Here is a 23,328-nt window from a genome sequence, read left to right as displayed (position 1 = left end):
GATTTCTCCAATTGCTTTACGTCATTCTTTATGATTAGTCATACATCTGCTACCTGTTCCAGTGCTACTATCGGTAATATTGAAATTTGCTCTCATTCAGTGATGAAGGAAAGGTTAATAGTTTAATAGCTTTCTTTCACTAAAACACAAAACACTACATGTATTACACTAAGAGAACAACAAATATTTGCATTTTCATCCACAATTCAACAAAATATCCTACTGAGGAAAACATTAAATAACTCTGTTCGGTAAATTTGAATGCTACCATTTTAATCAGGCTCTGTGATTTGTAAAGTAACCATGATAACACTAAAAAGCATACAGTGTGAGGTTTTTATTTTTTTTTTATCTGACAACAAATCTTTGTTTGTTTATCAGAAAATCACGGCATTCACTCAGTACACCATCAACCTAATGACTGGAGAGAAAGTTCATTCAGTTGGCTCAATGCATTTCTTTCTAGACTTCCAAAATCTCCTCAAAATGCCAAAAGGTACCTCCTCATATTTACACGCACTTTACAGACATGTTTAAAAATCTGCCCACGTTTGCTGGACCACGAACACCAAATGAAAATATAGCTACTGTATAATAAACATGAAGTAAAGCTCTAGCACAATAATCATGCATGAGGGATACTGCGTTCTAAATCACACGCTGCTATGAAACCCTAATTCAAAGGTGTAAGTACATACTTTGATTTTTGGCAGATTATTCTAGATAAAGAATGTATCAATTGAACATTCCATTAGCAACAATTAGTGCCAATAAAATGCTGAATTATTATTTAGCAAACCTGTAAATTGCGATCGCAAATTAGGACGTTAAGCTTTAGCGTTAGGCCTGTTGTTCAATTGGAATCATGTTGAGATCATATGTCTGGCTATCCAGGTAATGCTCCAAAAGCAACACCTGAAACAAGAAGGTATTTATATGGATATATTATATATTGATGGAAAATTACCCTTTAAAATGTAATGATTTTTTCCTGACATATTATCTCTTTAAGACATATCTTACCCCTTCCTATCCCACCTTATATATATATATATATATATATATATATATATATATATATATATATATATACATATATATATATATATACATACATACATATATACATATATATACATACACACACACACACACACACACACACACACACATATATATATATATATATATATATATATATGTATATGTATGTATGTATGTATATGCACACACACAGCCACTAAGTAGCAACAATACAAAGACTTAAATACCCTGCAGTGTCTTCGGTATGTACTCTTTGGTTAAAAATGTTCTATGCCTTTTTCTTGAACCCACAATTTTGAGGTAAATTCAGCACAGTTATTGACCCACCTTTGAACTAGGGATATCTCAAGAGGTTTTTCTGTATTGGCTTCGACTCGTCTTGGCCGTATTTGCATTTGTACTTGTATTTGCATCAGTCTCGCTAAATATGGTCTGGATCTCAGGTGATCCGTTGGCGCTTTGCATGACAGGTGAAGTGACCTGGCGCATCAGTTTCACTTTTCCATGTAACTCAGAGGAAACAGAGCTGCATAAAAGCGCAGACTAAAAACGACCTTAATTAGTTATTGATCGACTTACTTTGCCGAGTTTCTCAGCTGTCAGAGATGAGCGCGAGCCTGAGTGAGCAGTATGAGGAGAAGGTGCGCCCGTACATCGACCTGATCGACTCTCTGCGCCCGCTCGGTGTGGAGAAGGACCTCGCGCTTCCAGCCATCGCCGTGATCGGAGACCAGAGCTCGGGGAAGAGCTCGGTGCTGGAGGCGCTGTCCGGAGTCGCTCTGCCCCGCGGGGGAGGTGAGACACCATGGGTCAACTTATTAATCATATGGGTTTAAAAAAAAAAAGAAGTGATTTATTATTATTATTATTATTATTATTATTATTATTATTATTATTATTATTGTTGTTGTTGTTGTTGTTGTTGCTGTTATTTAAAATTTTTGCTATGATTATAATTATTCGTTTTATTTATTTCATGAAATATCCGAAGTGCATTTGAGTGCACTCATTATACTGTAGCTCAAGATAAAAAATAACTCAAAAACAAACAAACAAGCAAACAAACTGTCACGTTACAAAGGAAGATACGGAAGCAAGCGCAGATGTTCAAACAGTTTAATAAACAAACAAACAACAAAACAAAGACACTAAGACCCATAGGCAAAATACTGAAGCTAAGGCTAAACATAAACTATGAAACAAAACATGGTACAGGGACAAAGGTCAAGATAGACAATAGGTAAGACGAGGAAGCAGTACAAACAGTGGCTATGTATATGAGTGCTTGTTAAACAGAAACGTGAGACAGGTGCAGGTGGTCCTGTGACAATGATGTAGTATGGTGCAGTGGCTGCTGGGAAATTAAGTCCAGAGTTACCTCCTTGATATATGACACAAACAAACAAACAAAAAAAAAAACGGTGATATTTCCCTTTTCGTCTAACTTTTTTTTTTTTTTTTAAGTCAAATAACATTATAATTACATCCAACTTTTATCTGTAATGACTTTAAACTCTAATTTAATATAATTGTATTGTTATTATTTAATATAATGTGAAATATGTATGACATATCTGTAAATGAATTCAGGAAATAGGCTTGTGATATCAGAGGATGGAAGTACTTTGCAGATCTTTTTTTTTTTTTTGCAGGAAAAGGACATTTGCGTTAGTGTACGTGTAAATTGTGACAGAATTCAGAAGAATTGTAGTGAATGTCAAATCCAAAACCAACTTTACTACGGTGACTGCGTTCTCTGCGACTGTAGTGATCGATGTCACTTACAAATACAAACACGCCCCATAGTAGGCCTATACTCCCACCCCGATACTAACTGACCGGCGTCTCTGTGAAGCGTCATACAAACGCAAAGGGATTTGCGAATCTGTTTGAATATTGGCACACTACGTACGATGCCGAGGAAGTGACGTAGCCAACGGGGTAATTGCTGTTGCTACAGTATTTCTGACAGGGTCGTAACTCGTAATACACAACTGCAAGTGAAATGCAACTGCAAGTGGATTTTGCGTGGCATTTGAAATTTGCCGGACATTGTACATTCACGTATACGAAAACGCGGTAATATGCGATTTGCATTTTCGTTTTTGCTTGAATTCTGTCGCAATTTACGTGTCCACAAGTAGGAAACACAACTGCAAATCCAATTTGCGTTTAATTTTGAAAATTGTCCGCAAGATACTTCCATTTCAAAAGAATTTACAAACCCGATCGAACCTAATTTACATACAGTAGTGCACATGCTCACAGCACCGATCGGACCACTTCAGGGACATCAACAGAGTCTTAACGGAGCCGAAACTTTAATACGGATAAAGTTACGTTCACGTACGTGAAATTTTAATTTCAGGTTTAATCTATTTCAAACGCATTTCTTCATCTTCATTTTATTTTCACTCTCATAGCAAGTATCACTATCAAGTATTATGTCCACAGTTATGTTAGCCTAATGTAATGTTCATTACCAATAGAAACTTAATAGTCAATAGTAACATAGAGAGATATGTAATGATTGTAAAGTCTTTATATTTAACATTATTTACACTGAAACTTTCTGAACATACAGCAAATCGCTACATATGACATAGGTTTCAGAATGGCTTCAAATGTTTAAAAAAGATGAATAAATGTCAGAGAGGAGTATTCGACTCTTTTACGGTTATATTCTCTGCCGTTAATCAAGAAGATATCGTGACACGATGTCCACTTGAGCTCAAGATGAAGAAGAGCAGACAGAAGGACTTCTGGCATGGAAAGATCAAGTACAAGGACATTGAGAGAGACATTGCAGATCCAGCAGATGTGGAGAGATGGATTAGAAAAGGTAACAATGTTGTGAATCATAGTCGTACAGCTCTATAAGGAAATGATTATCAAGTCTCTGACATTTTAGACACAGTATGGCCAAATATTTGGTTTGTTTTCACTCTATCAGTGAATGTCACGCTGTCAAATCTTGGGATGACACTTATACAGTCAAATTAGTGGACAGGAACTAACTGTTTATTTATTATTATTATTATTAAGCTTACAACAAAATCAAGCAAATTTCAATGAGTACTTACCTAAGTCCTAAGCGGACTAATGTTGAATACAAGCAAGCTTTGTTACTTTTTTGACTTGTAATGAAGCTACACAAAGTCCTCTCTAATGCTGAAGAGGAGGAGGTAAAAGCTATAGTCTGTAAAATTCTTTTACAAATAAAAACTTGAATAAAATGAAATGAAAATGTGATTGTATTATGACTATTCTGTCCCATTGCCGTGTTGTGTTGTGTTTGCCAGCTAGCTTTGTTTGGGCACATTCCTTAACATTAGCAGTCTAATTTGATTAGCGTCTTTCTCAAATTTTATCAAGCCAACATTGTTTGGACTTATTCCTAAACATTCGCTATCTAATTAGGTTGCTGTTTTGTTAGCTAGCTAGCTTTGCTTAATTATATATTTTACCTAGCTGACTTATTTTTGTGTTAATTATTACTGTCTCATGTGCATGTTCTTCTTTTAGCTCAGAATGAAATAGTTGGAACCTTGGGCATGAGCGACGAGCTCATCAGCCTGGAGGTGACGTCGACCAATGCTCCCGACCTCACGTTCATCGATCTGCCTGGTATTGTCCGAGTGCCAGTCGAAGGCCAACCGGAGGACATTGGAGAACAGGTCAATTGCTTTTAAGGATTATTTAAATGGATCGTATTTGTTATGTGGTATACTGATTAAATATGACATTGTAAACTCTGATAAAATATCAAATGAAGCATTTTGAAATGTATCAGTGCATGTGTGACTTTTTCAGATTAAGAGCCTGATGAAAAAGTTCATCACAAAACAAGACACCATCATCTTGGTGGTGGTGCCGTGTAACGTGGACATCACCACTACTGAAGCGCTGAAGATGGCTCAGAAAATCGATCTACTCGGTGAAAGAACGATTGATCTGTATTTTTAATATATAGTGAATTGTGACTGTAACACTTCTCTTCGGTTTGGAGGGAAAAGTATAGCAGTTTTATTTCCCTGTGCATAGGTCAGTGCACATGCTTACACGCAGCTCTGTGCAGCTCAGCTCTCGCTCTCGCGTAGCTCTAGTCTCGACCCTCTTTATCCTTGCCACTACTTACTGAACAGAACACTCATTAGCCAAATTTCGCACAGGTCTGGGATCCTTACCGCTCACCTTCCGCAGCTCTGATCTCCATTCTTCTCGACCACGCCCAGCGCTTCCACAGTGATGTTTTAACACGTACACAAGATATCTTCCATAAACATTTTGCATGTGTGTTCATAACAGGCATCCTAACAAAGCCCGACCTGGTGGACAAAGGCAAGGAGGATGAGGTGGTGTCCGTCATCAATAACGACATAATTTTCCTCACCAAAGGCTATACGGTCGTCAGGTGCCAAGGACAGCAGGAGGTCGTGGACCGCATCTCTCTGTACGAAGCCATCGAGAAGGAGAAGCACTTCTTTATAGAACACCCACATTTCAGGTAGACATTTTAATCTCAGGGAAGATATGTCTTGAGAATTTTCCGGAATTTGCCATCGGGAATCTTTAAATGCGCAGTATGTAGAATTTCAATTTTAATACAAGAGTATTAACCATGTTAGCTAGTACAAGTGGTCCTAATCATATTAATCTATTTAAAAAATGGTTGCTGTTGAAAAAAATACTCAGTGAGATGAATGTAAAAATGCGGTTTTCACAGGATGCCGTATAAAGCAGGAAAAGCCACCATTCCCAAGCTGGCTGAGAATCTCACACTCGAACTTGTCCTTCACATCGAGGTAAAGCTAGATTGTATGGTACATAAATGTCCCTGCTCATAGTAAAATACTTGCTGGTAGTAAAATGTGGCTGTGTGTGTGTTTTAGAAATCTCTGCCGCAGCTGAAGGAGCAAATCCAGCTGATGTTGGCTGAAACTCAGACTGAACTGGATCGCTACAACTCTGGGCCTCCTACAGATCCAGAACAATGGATGGACTTCCTGACTGATGTGAGTTGTACACAAAAACGAAATAAAGACTAACAGCGAAGATCCTGAAATTTGGAATAATGTCATTTAACACGTCCTTGGAAAGTCATTTCCTGGTTATTGTTTCCTTGATAACTAGTATATCCAGAGTTTTTCACCATGCACTCGATGTACTGCTGCAAATATTGTCTAATATACCCAGAGTTTAATTTGAGCAGCTCTGAAATGTATCGCACCTTAAAAGGTGAGAGTCTAAGAGAGCGAGCGGCAACAGGTCGTTGTTGAAGCAGTTTGGAGACCGGAATGAAAGGAAAACACGAAGGGCCTAGCTATTGTAGATCAACTCATCACTTGGCATCACTTCATTTCTCTCACGTTCTTACTTTCATCCCTTCTGTGGCTGATGAATAAATGAATACACACACACACACATATAGATAGATAGATAGATAGATAGATAGATAGATAGATATATAAACAAAACTTATCTTTACATTATCTGACTTAGGATCTTCTGACATACTGTTTATTCCTTTCATCCCTGGAAAGGAACCCAATTGATTTCCTGCTCACAGACCGACAAAGATGAAAAATGCCGTATTTGGGTTCGGCAAATTCAATTAACTTTTATTTGTATAGCGCTTTTAATACTGAACATTGGCTCAAAGCAGCTTTACAGAAATATATAAACACACGATAGAGATTTTAAGTGTGAATTTATCCCTATTGAGTGAGTCGGTAGTGACAGTGGTGAGGAAAAACTCCCTAAGATGATATGAGGAAGAAACCTTGAGAGGAACCAGACTAAGAAGGCAACCCGTCTTCATCTGGGTAACAGCGGATAGTGTGAAAGTAATATAAAGTTCATTATGGTTTTAACATGAAGTCTGTTTGTTGCACTAGTCCACTGTTCACCAAAAGAGACCTGAGTGTAAAACTGCATGTGGTAATCACAGTCCCAAGGCCATCACAGCAACCGTAGTCCCAGCAACCACAACGAGAACGTAAATGTGGAATTGAGGTCCCAAACCATTTCCATTGTACTTCAAGCAGTATCATCCTCAGCAAGACTGTAGCCTCCAGTTGATGAGAGCTCCATCCAGACCTAGGGCATCAGGATGGATCAGGCAGGTCCGGAGAGCAGAAAGTGTCAGGATCACTGGCTTCTCCATAATATCATGTGTGGCTCGACCATCAATTCCGTTTTCCTTTATATCTGCTTTCATTTTACATTATAGCTTTACGGACCTTCTGGCTAATGTTGACGTTGAGCTGAAATCAGGAGATGTTCATAAACGTTCTACAAAATAATCCCATATTTAACTCTGCCCGAACAGCAAATGAATGGTATAGAGCACAGGTCTCCAATCTTATCTGCAAAGGTCCGGTGTGGGTGCAGGTTTTCATTCCAACAAGCAGGAACCACACTTCACTAAAACGCTACCGTATTACACTGAGTGCATCTGAGTTTTTATTCTTTTTTAAAAAATCAGTCTGACTACAGGCATTTGTTTGTTTATTAGAAAATAACAGCATTCACTCAGGACGCCATCAACATAACAATTGGAGAGGAGACGAAGAGCGTGCCACATGTCAACATCTACTCCACTCTGAGGAGAGAGTTTAATGACTGGAAGACGGATCTAGACAAAAGAGGAAAGACATGTGAGTGACATGTGGTCTGATGATATATCTCTGTGTCTGTATATCAAGGGCGTTACAGATGTTGGGTACCTGAAATATCGCAATAAAAAATTTACTAATTTAATTCCCGCAGGTATTACCTACGGTATGACTTTGCACATTTGAAAACCTTTCATCAAGCATCTATATTTCAAAATAATCTTTGTTTAATTTAAATAGGAATTTTCTGGAAAAAAAAAATCTTATCTAAACTGAGAAGCTAGTCAGAGTTGTAGGAAATTGTATATTTACATATTTATAAGTCATAGATGAAGAATAATGAAGCCATATCTTCTGTTATAAATCTATTAAAAGTGTTCTTGTACAGTATGAGTGTCCACTCTTATTTTACAAACACATGAGTGGGGATGGGATGTAGGATGGACCACATTGAAGGTTATGGAGTTTACCTTTACCCTGAACCTTTACTTTGGTGGCGGAGGGGATTTTTAGTTAACAAGGGCATTGAGAAGGAAGTGAAGGAGTATGAAGAAAAATACAGAGGCAGAGAACTCCCAGGATTCATCAACTACAAGACCTTCGAGATTATACTGAAGGACCAGATCAAACAGCTGGAGAAACCTGCCATCAGGAGAATGAAGGACATCTCAGGTAAATGGCATATAAGAACTCATTTGAAGATAAATGTATGGAGCTATTTCGCAGGCTTTGTATTCTGTCTTACATGTAAGGTAATAAATAATGGGAAAATATCACGATTTACTACTACATCATATTTCCACAGATTCCACATCCATTTCTCTTCCACATTCTGCTTTGCCTTTTGTGTGCATCGAGATTTATTACAGAAATTAATGTTTTTCTTTTTTTCTTTTTCTTTTTAGATTTCATTAGGAATGAGCTCATCCAGCTGGCTCAATCCAACTTTCCGGACTTCCCGAATCTCCTCAAAGTGACAAAAGTAGGTCCTCATATTTACACGAACTTTACAGACACATTTGAAACTCTGCCTACATTTGCTGGACCATGAACACCAAATGACAATATATGATAAACATAAACCAAAAGGTCTAGTACAAGAAGCATGCTGTCAGGGAATATCATGTTCAAGCATGTCATGGTGAGATGGTCCTTTGTTCCTCCAGACCAAGATCGAGAACATAAAGCAGCTGAAGGAGTCCGAGGCTGAATCGATGCTGAAGACTCAGTTTAACATGGAGCTGATGATCTATACTCAGGATAGTGTCTACACTAACATCCTGAACATGCTGAAGCGCATGGAGGAAGAAGATGAGAGACAATCTCATGGCGTGGCTCGCCCTCCTTGCAATAGTTTGTACAATCGCTCAGACACTGAAGCCACCCTGGAGGATCTGACGCACTACCTCAAGTCTTACTACAGCGTAAGTGGTTATTGTCAATCGTTCATTTCCTGGTGTTACTGATGATATTTCTGATTATTTGCAATGTTATCATGTTCAACCACAGTAAGAGGGCATAACCATGATGGACACTACTCTGAAATCCTCATTTCAAGGCGTAGTACCTGCTTTGATTTTTGACAGATTATTGTAATTCACGAACATATAACATGAACACTCCTTTAGCCATAACACACCACTTATACCTGCGTATTGACTTTTTTGAGAGGAGTTGGAGTTCTCTTGGCATTTGCACTTGGACTTAAAAGATGGGTTTTCTCACATACACATACATTGCAGCACAATGAAATTCTTTTCTTTGCATATGCCAGGTTGTTAGGAAGCTAGGACCAGACATGAGCAAATAGGGGCTTAAGGGCCTTGCTCAAGGGCCCAACAGTGGCAGCTAGGCAGCGCAGGGGCTTGAACCCTTGGCTTTCTGATCAGTACCCCAGAGCCTTAACCATTGAGCCAAGTAATACCTTATTTTAGAAAATAGCCTAATCACTGGCGCAATGTACAAATGATGCCCACTAGTTGAAGTTAAGACGTGGCCTCGAAAAGGATTTGATGGTTTTCGGTCTCGAATTGGTGTGGCTTTCCTTTCTTTTGAACTCGATCTTGGCTTGGCCTGGATCCCCTCCCCCTCAAAAACTCTGTCATGACTCGACCTCGGCTGGCCCTGGTCTTGGAATTGGACGGTCTTGACTATAATATTATTTGAGACAGACTTCTATTACTTGTTGCTTACTGTAGCCTTATCGCTCCAGTTCAAGAAATGAAATGTCAAACACAACATGCACGCCTTATCTTGATTGACTCTGTTTGGGGTAAATTTTTCTTAATTGAATATGTGTTTAGATTGCGAGTAACCGTCTGGCTGACCAGGTGCCGCTGGTGATCAAGTACAAGGTGCTTCAGGAGTCGGCGGAGCAGCTGCAGAGAGAAATGCTACAGCTCATGCAGAATTATAACATTAATGATCTGTTGGAAGAAGATCATTTCATCAACATCAAACGCAACAACCTAAAAAGCCGCCAGAAACGTCTGGCGGAGGCCCTCGTCAAACTGGTCTTGTTTTAAATTTCAAATTTGTAGTCAATTATGGTTTACAGGAAAATGTATAACTTTTGAAAACTTTAGGAAATGCAGGTAGTAATGATAATAATAATTGATATATTTACTTTTAGATGATTAGTTCATATAGCTACTTAAAAGCCTTGCATTTTTTGTTTGTTGCACAATATTTTAAGAAACGTAATTGAAATATCTGTTAATGCGATTTCTTACTTTGCTGTGTTGAGTCTGTGACAAAATTATCCTAGATGTACTTTTTTTTTGTTTTGGGACTGTTTTCTGCTTCTTATACTTGCTGGGAGAATGATTTTATTATTTCTTTTTCACTTGGATTGATAATGATTAATTAGGAATAAACTTTCATAAAATCTAGTTTGGACGTCATTGGAAGTTTTACTTGTTTTTCTGTCTTAATCCCACACACATTATGCTGGTGATATATTAAACATACCATGTCAGGATTGTGTACGTGGAGTTTGCATGTTCTCCCCATGCTTCGAGAGTTTCCTCCGGGTACTACAGCGTCCTCCTCCAGTCCAAAGACATGCACTGTAGGCTGATTGCCATCTCTAAAATATGTGTCCATAGTATGTGAATGTGTGTTGGAACCCCATCAAAGGTGTCCCCTGGGATATACTCCAGGCTCCCTGCAACCCCATCTTTGCTCTACTTGGTGTCATATTATGTCACAATAAAACTCTACAGAAGTGACAATGAAGCATGATCAGAGATCAAACATTACAGTAAAGTAAATGTTGCCTGAAAATGAAAAAGTCACAGCTTAAACCATTGTCTGTGTGTGTGTGTGTGTGTGTGTGTGTGTGTGTGTGTGTGTGTGTGTGTGTCATCATATTCTACATATTTCCCATCTTATTCACAATATTATTAAGGGGAAAAAATCGTCCACTGCACCTTTAACATACGACTGACAATGTAAAAATAAATAAATAAATAAAAACCTACACATTGTATGCTATAAAACTTCTCATGTGTGGCATTTTCCCAGCATTATGTAGCATGTTTTATCAGTGAGTACTTTGTTGCTTTACAAAGTAATTTTGTACACTCTCACCACTTTTAACCAAATATTACCCAAATATAATCTGTAAGTGTGCAAAAACCATCGCCTAGCTTCTGGCCGTCTTTGTTCCTCCTCTGGCACTACTTAATATTTCTAACGTTCTTAATGAAAAATGCCATAGAGCAGGGAACAATTCTGCTTTATTTTATATCTGTTTTAATTTTGTGCATAAGTACATACTTTGATTTTTGGCAGATTTTTCTAGCTAAAGAATGTAACAATTGAACATTCCATTAGCAACAATTAGTGCCAATAAAATGCTGAATTATTATTTATCAACCCTGTAAATTGCGATCGCAAATTAGAACGTTAAGCTTTAGCGTTAGGCCTGTTGTTCAATCGGAATCATGTTGAGATCATATGTCTGGCTATCCAGGTAATGCTCCAAAAGCAGTTTATTAATGTAAAGGAAATCTGGTATAAAAAATTTAAATGCCACCATGCTGACTTTACAGCTACCCACTAAAAGCAAAACCTGGAACAAGGAGGTATTTATATGGATAAATTATATACTGATGGAAAATTACCCTTTAAAATGTAATGATTTTTTCCTGACATATTATCTCTTTAAGACATATCTTGCCCCTTCCTATCCCACCTTATATATATATATATATCTATATCTATATCTATCTATATATATATATATATATGCACACACACAGCCACTAAGTAGCAACAATACAAAGACTTAAATACCCTGCAGTGTCTTCGGTATGTACTCTTTGGTTAAAAATGTTCTATGCCTTTTTCTTGAACCCACAATTTTGAGGTAAATTCAGCACAGTTATTGACCCACCTTTGAACTAGGGATATCTGAAGAGGTTTTTCTGTATTGGCTTCGACTCGTCTTGGCCGTATTTGCATTTGTACTTGTATTTGCATCAGTCTCGCTAAATATGGTCTGGATCTCAGGTGATCCGTTGGCGCTTTGCATGACAGGTGAAGTGACCTGGTGCATCAGTTTCACTTTTCCACGTAACTCAGAGGAAACAGAGCTGCATAAAAGCGCAGCCTAAAAACGACCTTAATTAGTTATTGATCGACTTACTTTGCCGAGTTTCTCAGCTGTCAGAGATGAGCGCGAGCCTGAGTGAGCAGTATGAGGAGAAGGTGCGCCCGTACATCGACCTGATCGACTCTCTGCGCCCGCTCGGTGTGGAGAAGGACCTCGCGCTTCCAGCCATCGCCGTGATCGGAGACCAGAGCTCGGGGAAGAGCTCGGTGCTGGAGGCGCTGTCCGGAGTCGCTCTGCCCCGCGGGGGAGGTGAGACACCATGGGTCAACTTATTAATCATATGGGTTTAAAAAAAAAAGAAGTGATTTATTATTATTATTATTATTATTATTATTATTATTATTGTTATTATTATTATTATTATTATTATTATTATTATTATTATTATTGTTGTTGTTGTTGTTGTTGCTGTTATTTAAAATTTTTGCTATGATTATAATTATTCGTTTTATTTATTTCATGAAATATCCGAAGTGCATTTGAGTGCACTCATTATACTGTAGCTCAAGATAAAAAATAACTCAAAAACAAACAAACAAGCAAACAAACTGTCACGTTACAAAGGAAGATACGGAAGCAAGCGCAGATGTTCAAACAGTTTAATAAACAAACAAACAACAAAACAAAGACACTAAGACCCATAGGCAAAATACTGAGGCTAAGGCTAAACATAAACTATGAAACAAAACATGGTACAGGGACAAAGGTCAAGATAGACAATAGGTAAGACGAGGAAGCAGTACAAACAGTGACTATGTATATGAGTGCTTGTTAAACAGAAATGTGAGACAGGTGCAGGTGGTCCTGTGACAATGATGTAGTATGGTGCAGTGGCTGCTGGGAAATTAAGTCCAGAGTTACCTCCTTGATATATGACACAAGCAAACAAAAAAAAACAGTGATATTTCCCTTTTCGTCTAACTTCTTTTTTTTTTAAAGTCAAATAACATTATAATTACATCCAACTTTTATCTGTAATGACTTTAAACTCTAATTTAATATAATTGTATTGTTATTATTTAATATAATGTGAAATATGTATGACATATCTGTAAATGAATTCAGGAAGTAGGCTCGTGATATCAGAGGATGGAAGTACTTTGCAGATCTTTTTTTTTTTGCAGGAAAAGGACATTTGCGTTAGTGTACGTGTAAATTGTGACAGAATTCAGAAGAATTGTAGTGAATGTCAAATCCAAAACCAACTTTACTACGGTGACTGCGTTGTCTGCGACTGTAGTGATCGATGTCACTTACAAATACAAACACGCCCCATAGTAGGCCTATACTCCCACCCCGATACTAACTGACCGGTGTCTCTGTGAAGCGTCATACAAACGCAAAGGGATTTGCGAATCTGTTTGAATATTGGCACACTACGTACGATGCCGAGGAAGTGACGTAGCCAACGGGGTAATTGCTGTTGCTACAGTATTTCTGACAGGGTCGTAACTCGTAATACACAACTGCAAGTGAAATGCAACTGCAAGTGGATATTGCGTGGCATTTGAAATTTGCCGGACATTGTACATTCACGTATACGAAAACGCGGTAATATGCGATTTGCATTTTCGTTTTTGCTTGAATTCTGTCGCAATTTACGTGTCCACAAGTAGGAAACACAACTGCAAATCCAATTTGCGTTTAATTTTGAAAATTGTCCGCAAGATACTTCCATTTCAATGGAATTTACAAACCCGATCAAACCTAATTTACATACAGTAGTGCACATGCTCACAGCACCGATCGGACCACTTCAGGGACATCACATACGTGAAATTTTAATTTCAGGTTTAATCTATTTCAAACGCATTTCTTCATCTTCATTTTATTTTCACTCTCATAGCAAGTATCACTATCAAGTATTATGTCAACAGTTATGTTAGCCTAATGTAATGTTCATTACCAATAGAAACTTAATAGTCAATAGTAACATAGAGAGATATGTAATGATTGTAAAGTCTTTATATTTAACATTATTTACAATGAAACTTTCTGAACATACAGCAAATCGCTATATATGACATAGGTTTCAGAATGGCTTCAAATGTTTAAAAAAGATGAATAAATGTCAGAGAGGAGTATTCGACTTTTTTACGGTTATATTCTCTGCCGTTAATCAAGAAGATGTCGTGACACGATGTCCACTTGAGCTCAAGATGAAGAAGAGCAGACAGAAGGACTTCTGGCATGGAAAGATCAAGTACAAGGACATTGAGAGAGACATTGCAGATCCAGCAGATGTGGAGAGATGGATTAGAAAAGGTAACAATGTTGTGAATCATAGTCGTACAGCTCTATAAGGAAATGATTATCAAGTCTCTGACATTTTAGACACAGTATGGCCAAATATTTGGTTTGTTTTCACTCAGTGAATGTCACGCTGTCAAATCTTGGGATGACACTTATACAGTCAAATTAGTGGACAGGAACTAACTGTTTATTTATTATTATTATTATTAAGCTTACAACAAAATCAAGCAAATTTCAATGAGTACTTACCTAAGTCCTAAGCGGACTAATGTTGAATACAAGCAAGCTTAGCTACTTTTTTGACTTGTAATGAAGCTACACAAAGTCCTATCTAATGCTGAAGAGGAGGAGGTAAAAGCTATAGTCTGTAAAATTCTTTTAAAAATAAAAACTTGAATAAAATGAAATGAAAACGTGATTGTATTATGACTATTCTGTCCCATTGCCGTGTTGTGTTGTGTTTGCCAGCTAGCTTTGTTTGGGCACATTCTTTGACATTAGCAGTCTAATTTGATTAGCGTCTTTCTCAAATTTTATCAAGCCAACATTGTTTGGACTTATTCCTAAACATTCGCTATCTAATTAGGTTGCTGTTTTGTTAGCTAGCTAGCTTTGCTTAATTATATATTTTACCTAGCTGACTTATTTTTGTTTTAATTATTACTGTCTCATGTGCATGTTCTTCTTTTAGCTCAGAATGAAATAGCTGGAACCTTGGGCATGAGCGACGAGCTCATCAGCCTGGAGGTGACGTCGACCAATGCTCCCGACCTCACGTTCATCGATCTGCCTGGTATTGTCCGAGTGCCAGTCGAAGGCCAACCGGAGGACATTGGAGAACAGGTCAATTGCTTTTAAGGATTATTTAAATGGATCGTATTTGTTATGTGGTATACTGATTAAATATGACATTGTAAACTCTGATAAAATATCAAATGAAGCATTTTGAAATGTATCAGTGCATGTCTGACTTTTTCAGATTAAGAGCCTGATGAAAAAGTTCATCACAAAACAAGACACCATCATCTTGGTGGTGGTGCCGTGTAACGTGGACATCACCACTACTGAAGCGCTGAAGATGGCTCAGAAAATCGATCTACTCGGTGAAAGAACGATTGGTCTGTATTTTTAATATATAGTGAATTGTGACTGTAACACTTCTCTTCGGTTTGGAGGGAAAAGTATAGCAGTTTTATTTCCCTGTGCATAGGTCAATGCACATGCTTACACGCAGCTCTGTGCAGCTCAGCTCTCGCTCTCGCGTAGCTCTAGTCTCGACCCTCTTTATTCTTGCCACTACTTACTGAACAGAACACTCATTAGCCAAATTTCGCACAGGTCTGGGATCCTTACCGCTCACCTTCCGCAGCTCTGCTCTCCATTCCTCTCGACCACGCCCAGCGCTTCCACAGTGATGTTTTAACACGTACACAAGATATCTTCCATAAACATTTTGCATGTGTGTTCATAACAGGCATCCTAACAAAGCCCGACCTGGTGGACAAAGGCAAGGAGGATGAGGTGGTGTCTGTCATCAATAACGACATCATTTTCCTCACCAAAGGCTATACGGTCGTCAGGTGCCAAGGACAGCAGGAGGTCGTGGACCGCATCTCTCTGTACGAAGCCATCGAGAAGGAGAAGCACTTCTTTATAGAACACCCACATTTCAGGTAGACATTTTAATCTCAGGGAAGATATGTCTTGAGAATTTTCCGGAATTTGCCATCGGGAATCTTTAAATGCGCAGTATGTAGAATTTCAATTTTAATATAAGAGTATTATCCATGTTAGCTAGTACAAGTGGTCCTAATCATATTAATCTATTAAAAAAATGGTTGATGTTGAAAAAAAAACTCCATGAGATGAATGTAAAAATGCGGTTTTCACAGGATGCCGTATAAAGCAGGAAAAGCCACCATTCCCAAGCTGGCTGAGAATCTCACACTCGAACTTGTCCTTCACATCGAGGTAAAGGTAGATTGTATGGTACATAAGTGTCCCTGCTCATAGTAAAATACTTGCTGGTAGTAAAATGTGGCTGTGTGTGTGTTTTAGAAATCTCTGCCGCAGCTGAAGGAGCAAATCCAGCTGATGTTGGCTGAAACTCAGACTGAACTGGATCGCTACAACTCTGGGCCTCCTACAGATCCAGAACAATGGATGGAGTTCCTGACTGATGTGAGTTGTACACAAAAACGAAATAAAGACTAACAGCGAAGATCCTGACATTTGGAATAATATCATTTAACACGTCCTTGGAAAGTCATTTCCTGGTTATTGTTTCCTTGGTAACTAGTATATCCAGAGTTTTTCACCATGCACTCGATGTACTGCTGCAAATATTGTCTAATATACCCAGAGTTTAATTTGAGCAGCTCTGAAATGTATCGCACCTTAAAAGGTGAGAGTCTAAGAGAGCGAGTGGCAACAGGTCGTTGTTGAAGCAGTTTGGAGACCGGAATGAAAGGAAAACACGAAGGGCCTAGCTATTGTAGATCAACTCATCACTTCATCACTTGGCATCACTTCATTTCTCTCACGTTCTTACTTTCATCCCTTCTGTGGCTGATTAATAAATGATTACACGTACACACATACATATATATATATATATATATATATATATATATATATAAACAAAACTTATCAACGGTCCCGCCCCACCGTGACGGTCCTTCCGGCTGATGGTGTGTTTGGCCCGAGGCTGTCCGCTTCGTGCCGGTGCGGCAGTTGGGGAAGGAGCGACTTTCTTATTATGCGCGCCGGCTGTCGGTCTGTCGCGACAATATATAAACAAAACTTATCTTTACATTATCTGACTTAGGATCTTCTGACATACTGTTTATTCCTTTCATCCCTGGAAAGGAACCCAATTGATTTCCTGCTCACAGACCGACAAAGATGAAAAATGCCGTAGTTGGGTTCGGCAAATTCAATTAACTTTTATTTGTATAGCGCTTTTAACACTGGACATTGGCTCAAAGCAGCTTTACAGAAATATATAAACACACGATAGAGAGTTTAAGTGTGAATTTATCCCTATTGAGTGAGTCGGTAGCGACGGAGGTGAGGAAAAACTCCCTAAAATGATATGAGGAAGAAACCTTGAGAGGAACCAGACTCAGAAGGCAACCCGTCTTCATCTGGGTAACAGCGGATAGTGTGAAAGTAATAGAAAGTTCATTATGGTTTTAACATGAAGTCTGTTTGTTGAACTAGTCCACTGTTCACCAAAAGAGACCTGAGTGTAAAACTGCATGTGGTAATCGCAGTCCCAAGGCCATCACAGCAACCGTAGTCCCAGCAACCACAACGAGAACGTAAATGTGGAATTGAGGTCCAAAACCCTTTCCATTGTACTTCAAGCAGTATCATCCTCAGCAAGACTGTAGCCTCCAGTTGATGAGAGCTCCATCCAGACCTAGGGCATCAGGATGGATCAGGCAGGTCCGGAGAGCAGAAAGTGTCAGGATCACTGGCTTCTCCATAATATCATGTGTGGCTCGACCATCAATTCCGTTTTCCTTTATATCTGCTTTTATTTTACATTATAGCTTTACGAACCTTCTGGCTAATGTTGACGTTGAGCTGAAATCAGGAGATGTTCATAAACGTTCTACAAAATAATCCCATATTTAACTCTGCCCAAACAGCAAATGAATGGTATAGAGCACGGGTCTCCAATCTTATCTGCAAAGGGCCGGTGTGGGTGCAGGTTCTCATTCCAACAAGCAGGAGCCACACTTCACTAAAACGCTACCGTATTACACTGAGTGCATCTGAGTTTTTATTCTTTTTTAAAAAATCAGTCTGACTACAGGCATTTGTTTGTTTATTAGAAAATAACAGCATTCACTCAGGATGCCATCAACATAACAATTGGAGAGGAGACGAAGAGCGTGCCACATGTCAACATCTACTCCACTCTGAGGAGAGAGTTTAATGACTGGAAGACGGATCTAGACAAAAGAGGAAAGACATGTGAGTGACATGTGGTCTGATGATATATCTCTGTGTCTGTATATCAAGGGCGTTACAGATGTTGGGTACCTGAAATATCGCAATAAAAAAATTTACTAATTTAATTCCCGCAGGTATTACCTACGGTATGACTTTGCACATTTGAAAACCTTTCATCAAGCATCTATATTTCAAAATAATCTTTGTTTAATTTAAATAGGAATTTTCTGGAAAAAAAAAATCTTATCTAAACTGAGAAGCTAGTCAGAGTTGTAGGAAATTGTATATTTACATATTTATAAGTCATAGATGAAGAATAATTAAGCCATATCTTCTGTTATAAATCTATTAAAAGTGTTCTTGTACAGTAGGAGTGTCCACTCTTATTTTACAAACACATGAGTGGGGATGGGATGTAGGATGGACCACATTGAAGGTTATGGCGTTTACCTTTACCCTGAACCTTTACTTTGGTGGCGGAGGGGATTTTTAGTTAACAAGGGCATTGAGAAGGAAGTGAAGGAGTATGAAGAAAAATACAGAGGCAGAGAACTCCCAGGATTCATCAACTACAAGACCTTCGAGATTATACTGAAGGACCAGATCAAACAGCTGGAGAAACCTGCCATCAGGAGAATGAAGGACATCTCAGGTAAATGGCATATAAGAACTCATTTGAAGATAAATGTATGGAGTTATTTCGCAGGCTTTGTATTCTGTCTTACATGTAAGGTAATAAATAATGGGAAAATATCACGATTTACTACTACATCATATTTCCACAGATTCCACATCAATTTCTCTTCCACATTCTGCTTTGCCTTTTGTGTGCATCGAGATTTATTACAGAAATTAATGTTTTTCTTTTTTTCTTTTTCTTTTTAGATTTCATTAGGAATGAGTTCATCCAGCTGGCTCAATCCAACTTTCCGGACTTCCCGAATCTCCTCAAAGTGACAAAAGTAGGTCCTCATATTTACACGAACTTTACAGACACGTTTGAAACTCTGCCTACATTTGCTGGACCATGAACTCCAAATGACAATATATGATAAACATAAACCAAAAGGTCTAGTACAAGAAGCATGCTGTCAGGGAATATCATGTTCAAGCATGTCATGGTGAGATGGTCCTTTGTTCCTCCAGACCAAGATCGAGAACATAAATCAGCTGAAGGAGTCCGAGGCTGAATCGATGCTGAAGACTCAGTTTAACATGGAGCTGATGATCTATACTCAGGATAGTGTCTACACTAACATCCTGAACATGCTGAAGCGCATGGAGGAAGAAGATGAGAGACAATCTCATGGCGTGGCTCGCCCTCCTTGCAATAGTTTGTACAATCGCTCAGACACTGAAGCCACCCTGGAGGATCTGACGCACTACCTCAAGTCTTACTACAGCGTAAGTGGTTATTGTCAATCGTTCATTTCCTGGTGTTACTGATGATACTTCTGATTATTTGCAATGTTATCGTGTTCAACAACAGTAAGAGGGCATAACCATGATGGATACTACTCTGAAATCCTCATTTCAAGGCGTAGTACCTGCTTTGATTTTTGACAGATTATTGTAGTTCACGAACATATAACATGAACACTCCTTTAGCCATAACACACCACTTATACCTGCGTATTGACTTTTTTGAGAGGAGTTGGAGTTCTCTTGGCATTTGCACTTGGACTTAAGAGATGGGTTTTCTCACATACACATACATTGCAGCACAATGAAATTCTTTTCTTTGCATATGCCAGGTTGTTAGGAAGCTAGGACCAGACATGAGCAAATAGGGGCTTAAGGGCCTTTCTCAAGGGCCCAACAGTGGCAGCTTGGCAGCGCTGGGGCTTGAACCCTTGGCTTTCTGATCAGTACCCCAGAGCCTTAACCATTGAGCCAAGTAATACCTTATTTTAGAAAACAGCCTAATCACTGGCGCAATGTACAAATGATGCCCACTAGTTGAAGTTAAGACGTGGCCTCGAAAAGGATTTGATGGTTTTCGGTCTCGAATTGGTGTGGCTTTCCTTTCTTTTGAACTCGATCTTGGCTTGGCCTGGATCCCCTCCCCCCCAAAAACTCTGTCATGACTCGACCTCGGCTGGCCCTGGTCTTGGAATTGGACGGTCTTGACTACAATATTATTTGAGACAGACTTCCATTACTTGTTGCTTACTTTAGCCTTATCGCTCCAGTTCAAAAAATGAAATGTCAAACACAACATGCATGCCTTATCTTGATTGACTCTGTTTGGGGTAAATTTTTCTTAATTGAATATGTGTTTAGATTGCGAGTAACCGTCTGGCTGACCAGGTGCCGCTGGTGATCAAGTACAAGGTGCTTCAGGAGTCGGCGGCGCAGCTGCAGAGAGAAATGCTACAGCTCATGCAGAATTATAACATTAATGATCTGTTGGAAGAAGATCATTTCATCAACATCAAACGCAACAACCTAAAAAGCCGCCAGAAACGTCTGGCGGAGGCCCTCGTCAAACTGGTCTTGTTTTAAATTTCAAATTTATAGTCAATTATGGTTTACGGAAAAATGTATAACTTTTGAAAACTTTAGGAAACGCAGGTAGTAATGATAATAATAATTGATATATTTACTTTTAGATGATTAGTTCATATAGCTACTTAAAAGCTTTGCATTTTTTGTTTGTTGCACAATATTTAAAGAAACGTAATTGAAATATCTGTTAATGCGATTTCTTACTTTGCTGTGTTGAGTCTGTGACAAAATTATCCTAGATGTACTTTTTTTTTGTTTTGGGACTGTTTTCTGCTTCTTATACTTGCTGGGAGAATGATTTTATTATTTCTTTTTCACTTGGATTGATAATGATTAATTAGGAATAAACTTTCATAAAATCTAGTTTGGACGTCATTGGAAGTTTGACTTGTTTTTCTGTCTTAATCCCACATACATTATGCTGGTGATATATTAAACATACCATGTCAGGATTGTGTATGTGGAGTTTGAATGTTCTCCCCGTGCTTCGAGAGTTTCCTCCGGGTACTACAGCGTCCTCCTCCAGTCCAAAGACATGCACTGTAGGCTGATTGCCATCTCTAAAATATGTGTCCATAGTATGTGAATGTGTGTTGGAACCCCATCAAAGGTGTCCCCTGCCTTGTGCCCAAAGTCCCCTGGGATATACTCCAGGCTCCCTGCAACCCCATCTTTGGTCTACTTGGTGTCATATTATGTCACAATAAAACTCGACAGAAGTGACAATGAAGCATGATGAGAGATCAAACATTACAGTAAAGTAAATGTTGCCTGAACATGAAAAAGTCACAGCTTAAACCATTGTCTGTGTGTCTCTGTGTGTGTGTGTGTGTGTGTGTGTGTGTGTGTGTGTGTGTGTGTCATCACATTCTACATATTTTCCATCTCATTCACAATATTATTAAGGGGAAAAAATCGTCCATTGCACCTTTAACATACGACTGACAATGTAAAAATAAATAAATAAATAAAAACCTACACATTGTATGCTATAAAACTTCTCATGTGTGGCATTTTCCCAGCATTATGTAGCATGTTTTATCAGTGAGTACTTTGTTGCTTTACAAAGTAATTTTGTACACTCTCACCACTTTTAACCAAATATTACCCAAATATAATCTGTAAGTGTGCAAAAACCATCGCCTAGCTTCTGGCCGTCTTTGTTCCTCCTCTGGCACTACTTAATTTTTCTAACGTTCTTAATGAAAAATGTCATAGAGCAGGGAACAATTCTGCTTTATTTTATATCTGTTTTAATTTTGTGCATAAGTACATACTTTGATTTTTGGCAGATTTTTCTAGCTAAAGAATGTAACAGTTGAACATTCCATTAGTAACAATTAGTGCCAATAAAATGCTGAATTATTATTTATCAACCCTGTAAATTGCGATCGCAAATTAGAACATTAAGCTTTAGCGTTAGGCCTGTTGTTCAATCAGAATCATGTTGAGATCATATGTCTGGCTATCCAGGTAATGCTCCAAAAGCAGTTTATTAATGTCAGGAAATCTGGTATAAAAAATTTAAATACCACCATGCTGACTTTACAGCTACCCACTAAAAGCAAAACCTGAAACAAGGAGGTATTTATATGGATAAATTATATATTGATGGAAAATTACCCTTTAAAATGTAATGACTTTTTCCTGACATATTCTGTCTTTAAGACATATCTTACCCCTTCCTATCCCACCTTATATGGGATATACAGTATCTCACAAAAGTGAGTACACCTCTCACATTTTTGTAAATATCTGATTATATCTTTTCATGTGACAACACTGAAGAAATGACACTTTGCTACAAGTAAAGTGGTGAGTGTACAGCTTGTGTAACAGTGTAAATTTGCTGTCCCCTAAAAATAACTCAACACACAGCCATTAATGTCTAAACCGCTGGCAACAAAAGTGAATACACCCCTAAGTGAAAATGTCCAAATTGGGCCCAAAGTGTCAATATTTTGTGTAACCATCATTATTTTCCAGCACTGCCTTAGCCCTTTTGGGCATGGAGTTCACCAGAGCTTCACAGGTTGCCACTGGAGTCCTCTTCCACTCCTCCATGACGACATCACGGAGCTAGTGGATGTTAGAGACCTTGTGCTCCTCCACCTTCCGTTTGAGGATGACCCACAGATGCTCAACAGGGTTTAGGTCTGGAGACATGCTTGGCCAGTCCATCACCTTCACCCTCAGCTTCTTTAGCAAGGCAGTGGTCATCTTGGAGGTGTGTTTGGGGTCGTTATCATGCTGGAATACTGCATACTGATCATGCTCTGCTTCAGTATGTCAAAGTACATGTTGGCATTCATGGTTCCCTCAATG

General features: G+C 38.6%; 3 protein-coding genes across 4 annotated transcripts in view; all 3 read left to right on the top strand.

Annotated features, from left to right (window-relative positions):
- The window catches only part of LOC128623031 (zinc finger protein 850-like), a 207,434-nt gene that overhangs the window by 147,851 nt on the left and 36,255 nt on the right, over positions 1-23,328 (top strand).
- LOC128623032 (interferon-induced GTP-binding protein Mx1-like) lies at positions 1,647-10,712 on the top strand. Its single transcript, XM_053649877.1, has 12 exons — positions 1,647-1,839; positions 3,749-3,886; positions 4,570-4,721; positions 4,858-4,994; positions 5,351-5,551; positions 5,771-5,849; positions 5,937-6,059; positions 7,562-7,703; positions 8,175-8,333; positions 8,567-8,643; positions 8,828-9,085; positions 9,965-10,712. The coding sequence occupies exons 1-12, from the start codon at positions 1,650-1,652 to the stop codon at positions 10,184-10,186; spliced, it is 1,878 nt and encodes a 625-aa protein (XP_053505852.1). The 5' UTR covers positions 1,647-1,649; the 3' UTR covers positions 10,187-10,712.
- Positions 11,922-22,151, top strand: LOC128623024 (interferon-induced GTP-binding protein Mx1-like). 2 transcript variants are annotated; one of them, XM_053649865.1, is made up of 12 exons: positions 11,922-12,528; positions 14,407-14,544; positions 15,224-15,375; positions 15,512-15,650; positions 16,007-16,205; positions 16,425-16,503; positions 16,591-16,713; positions 18,375-18,516; positions 18,989-19,147; positions 19,381-19,457; positions 19,642-19,899; positions 20,779-22,151. In XM_053649865.1, exons 1-12 carry the CDS (start codon positions 12,339-12,341, stop codon positions 20,998-21,000), a joined length of 1,878 nt encoding a protein of 625 aa, XP_053505840.1. In that variant the 5' UTR covers positions 11,922-12,338; the 3' UTR covers positions 21,001-22,151. The 2 variants fall into 2 exon arrangements, with proteins under 2 accessions (XP_053505840.1, XP_053505839.1); XM_053649864.1 differs by having other exon boundaries at positions 14,404-14,544.

Source organism: Ictalurus furcatus, chromosome 19 (genome assembly GCF_023375685.1).
Source record: "Ictalurus furcatus strain D&B chromosome 19, Billie_1.0, whole genome shotgun sequence".
Classification (NCBI taxonomy): domain Eukaryota; kingdom Metazoa; phylum Chordata; class Actinopteri; order Siluriformes; family Ictaluridae; genus Ictalurus; species Ictalurus furcatus.
The sequence above is the reverse complement of the archived record's forward strand: the minus strand, read 5'-3'. Positions and strand labels throughout refer to the sequence as shown.

Bases quoted from the DNA above. Each gene is read 5' to 3' on its own strand.
- LOC128623032 (XM_053649877.1), top strand. From the start codon at position 1,650: ATGAGCGCGAGCCTGAGTGAGCAGTATGAGGAGAAGGTGCGCCCGTAC. The intron at 4,722-4,857 runs GTCAATTGCTTT...TGACTTTTTCAG, and splicing joins CGGAGGACATTGGAGAACAG to ATTAAGAGCCTGATGAAAAA. The intron at 9,086-9,964 runs GTAAGTGGTTAT...ATATGTGTTTAG, and splicing joins ACCTCAAGTCTTACTACAGC to ATTGCGAGTAACCGTCTGGC.
- LOC128623024 (XM_053649864.1), top strand. From the start codon at position 12,339: ATGAGCGCGAGCCTGAGTGAGCAGTATGAGGAGAAGGTGCGCCCGTAC. The intron at 18,517-18,988 runs GTGAGTGACATG...GGGGATTTTTAG, and splicing joins AGACAAAAGAGGAAAGACAT to TTAACAAGGGCATTGAGAAG. The intron at 19,458-19,641 runs GTAGGTCCTCAT...TTGTTCCTCCAG, and splicing joins ATCTCCTCAAAGTGACAAAA to ACCAAGATCGAGAACATAAA.